The sequence below is a fragment of the Temnothorax curvispinosus genome, unplaced genomic scaffold (genome assembly GCF_003070985.1).
Source record: "Temnothorax curvispinosus isolate PA1 unplaced genomic scaffold, ASM307098v1 QBEX01001791.1, whole genome shotgun sequence".
NCBI classification, from domain to species: Eukaryota; Metazoa; Arthropoda; class Insecta; order Hymenoptera; family Formicidae; genus Temnothorax; species Temnothorax curvispinosus.
The window spans coordinates 1-3,730 of NW_020211571.1; the positions used below are offsets into that span (position 1 = coordinate 1).

General features: G+C 32.3%; 1 protein-coding gene across 2 annotated transcripts; it reads left to right on the top strand.

Moving 5' to 3' along the window:
- Positions 1-6: 6 nt before the first annotated feature.
- Positions 7-3,166, top strand: LOC112468586. Of its 2 annotated transcripts, none has more exons than XM_025037827.1 (6): positions 7-116; positions 303-494; positions 568-816; positions 2,073-2,232; positions 2,566-2,649; positions 2,739-3,166. In XM_025037827.1, exons 3-6 carry the CDS (start codon positions 667-669, stop codon positions 3,140-3,142), a joined length of 798 nt encoding a protein of 265 aa, XP_024893595.1. In that variant the 5' UTR covers positions 7-116; positions 303-494; positions 568-666; the 3' UTR covers positions 3,143-3,166. The 2 variants fall into 2 exon arrangements, with proteins under 2 accessions (XP_024893595.1, XP_024893604.1); XM_025037836.1 differs by having other exon boundaries at positions 572-816.
- The last annotated feature ends 564 nt before the right edge of the window (positions 3,167-3,730 follow it).

Genomic DNA, 3,730 nt, shown 5'->3' on the forward strand with positions numbered 1-3,730 from the left:
TTATGTAATTTTGGCACAATAAACAAACATCATTCATTCATTCATTCATGCGTATATACACGCGTGTGAATCGAGCAGTGCGGAGTGCTCTTCATTTACAGTATATTTATATATAAGTAAGTAACTATTATATTCTAAAAGTTGTATATTAATAATAAGAACTCAATTAACCATAGTAGCTGATATGATGATCATAACCTATAATTTAGGTTAACTACAAATAACGTTCTTTGGGTATCGGTAGAAGTTATATAGTGGAATTATTTGTTATTTTTTTGCAATTTACTGCCGATTATTTTCAGCTGTTTGAGCGCGTCGAGATCATGCGAGCAGACGCACGCTTGTTGCGACAGCCAATCGGAAGCAGTAATATTAGTTCTGGAGACTGTAGTCGCATTGTCTTGCATACGTATGATGCGTGAGTGTGTCATATATACGTACGTATGTGCTTGTGCTGTCGAGCGCTTTTAATTGTATACAAAATTTGTATATGGGTAAGTAATTATTATATTCTAAAACTTGCATATTAATTATAAGAACTCAATTATTTATATGTGGTGTAAATAGGTAGCTGGTGATTCAAGATCTATTTTTCGACCTATATAAAAGAGAGATTTGCAGAAGAAAAGAAATATACCAAAGTATTAAGGATCGAACATATTCTTGATGTACTCGGGCCGCGAGGCTGAGCAATATTCTAAGGAAAGTATTGTACAAGATACAAAGATTGGACAATATCTCTCCTTATCTTTCATTGACAATTTTCTGACTTTTGAAGATATGCTAAAAACTGATCAAGAAGCTTTCATGCAAGTTGTAAGTAAAGCTGCTTATCACAATTATAATTAATTCTATAAACATTTACAAATAACATTTCCGGTTAGTAGTTACATAATCGTAGTAGATATAAATTTACACAATAAAATCAGACTTTGAAAATTTAAGAATTAAGAGAAAAGACTGTAAGAGATATCTCCTCTCCCTCCCTCTCTCTCTCTCTCCCTCTCTTTTCTCTCCCTCTTTCTCGCTTTCTCTCCAAGAGTAGTAAATATAATATTTGCAATTTAAAGTCGACAAAGAGATCACCAGGACTTGTAATTTTTACCGATTTTTTGGTATTATTTTCAATGTAGTGCCTATAGCAAAGATAGTAATTGCGCATTATCTATAGTATATACTATGTTTATAGTTATTTTGATTGTGGCGTAACATATGCATATATTTTTTGTTTTTGATAATTTATTAGATGAAAAAATAGATGAAAAACTCTAAAAGTATCAGTAACATACAGACAAAATCATCGTCATATCAAATAAGTACTAACGCATTCACACTACATTGTTCAAGTCTTTTATGCATATAGATGTTCTATATATAAATGTGTGTTGCTTTGTTTTACCATATTTAGCAGAAAGCTTAAGTATTTATATATAAAAATCTTTTTGCAAACTTTTCATATATTTTTAAGCTTTTAAATTTAATGAAAATGGTACAGTAATATTTTTTTACAATTTTCTTTAACAGAGCAAACATACTGGTAATTAATATATAAAAGTTGTACAATTTTTGTAACAGATAAATATTTACACTGACAGCTCGAAATCTTTACTTCAAAATTTTTAAATCATTTTTGTGATATATTGAGCAAATGCTCTAATTGATTTACACCTATTTTTATTATGTGAAAGCATTTGTAATTCTATGCAACCAATACGATATATGTAAACTTTCTAAAAGAAGGTAGAATTTTGTCAGTAAAGTTTTCAAATATGGTATGTCCTTCAAAAATAAAAATGTATTTGTATTAATCTCTATAATATATTCAACTGTATGTTTTATGTATAAAATGATCAAATAGAATCTTGAGGAGGAGCACTCAATACGTCCAAAACCAAAAATGGTTACTCTGACTCTTAATCTTACAAACTTATATCTATAATATATGTCCTTTAATATGTTCTATAATATTCTATAATATGTGTTATTATATTTTAAAAGTCTTCTGAATTATTTTCTTTGCAATTTATAATAATAAACTGCATTATATAGAATTACAAGTATAAATTTTTCAGGTGAACAAGGTTATGTTAATTGGAGGGAAACATGAAAAGGATTTTATTAGAAGAAGTTTGAGTGCTACATTTTCTGATGACTTAGCCTCCATGTGTTCATGGACTGGCCAAAAAAATAATTATAAAATTGGAGATACGCACACAATTCTGAGCATTAAAAGTAAGTAATTTTGTAAGAGATGTATATATTACGTGCAGTATTAAATGCTATGTTTTATGTCTCAGGATTTATTAAAATTGTCTCCTATTTTTTGGTGGCAATCATCGTTAAAAAGCAGGACACACATACACATTAAAAATTCTTACGAAATAAAAGAAAAATATATATCCATAAACTAATACTTTTGATCGATTTATAGTATATATGTAAACTATTCCGGAAACTTTTGTGTTATTTCAATAATTATTATAAGTTTTAATTGCTTAAAGTTAAATTAACATTATTTATTTCTTTCATCTAACAATAAACTGTATTGAATTTTTCTTATTCCAGAAGCTTTTAGAGCAATATTCCCTTGGAATACAGAAAAAGATTTTGAACACTTTGTAATGGAGTGGTTCAGATTCGCAAACGTCCGTAAGGAAAGAAAAAAACATTATATAGTTTGCCGCGTTATAATTTATAAGTAACTTTTTCACTAATTTAATTCTACTTTTATTTTTCAGGAAGTGATAAATATATTATCTTACTTGCGTGGCTCCGCGCGAGTGATTATTATAGTAACAAAAGGGTAGTGAATCGACTCGTCGTAATAGAAAACTCTCTCTTTATTTCAAAACGCCTCTTCATTCGATCACTCCCTACGCAAGACTGTTCTCGACTCTCTTCCTTCGCTTTTTTTAACAATTTCGCATCGCTTCCCGCTCGCGTCTACCTATCTGCGCGTTACAGTTCCGATTCTAATCCCGCGTCTTTCAAATCTCCTTGCTCTACCTCCTCCTGCCTTACAGCTTCGGCCGTCCTGACTACAAGGCCGCCTCGGCCGTCTTCTTCTACTTCCTCTACGGGATCGTCTCTACGCCAGGGCTTCATATTTGCGCTTTCCCATACACCTTGGTACGGTCGCTGAGAGAGCTAGTGTCCCTCGACATCGCTTAATATATAACGATTATTTCGTAGACGCTTTTTTACGCAATACGGATCCTTATACGCCGGTTATAGCTTATTAGATATTCCTACGGTTGAATCAAAGTTTTGCACTACAACAAAATCGCGCCTTCCTCATACTCATTCGCAGGTTTTCGTCTTTGGTTTATATATTGCTCATTATACGACTGACCTTTCGCAATCTGCTCAGCCGCTTTATCACGAATCTCAGTTAAATTACGCTCGCTAACACAGTTTTCTTCTAACATGTTTTCTTTAACATAATAATCTATAATTTTTCCGCGTTGCTCTGTCCCAAACAATAAGACGCTTGGTATTGCTCCCGTTGACTTACAAAACGTATTGTTTAAAGCAAACTCGATCTCATTTAATGCTTTAGGCCAACTTTCCTCGTCACTCAATTTTCCTAGAGCGGACGCTAACACTCGATTGTATCGCTCAACTTGACCATTAGCCTCAGTAGGTGATCCTGTGGCCACCTTTACATGTTTCACGTTCTGTTTTGTTAAAAAGTCTTCGAACTCTCGAGAGGTAAATGCAGTACCTCGGT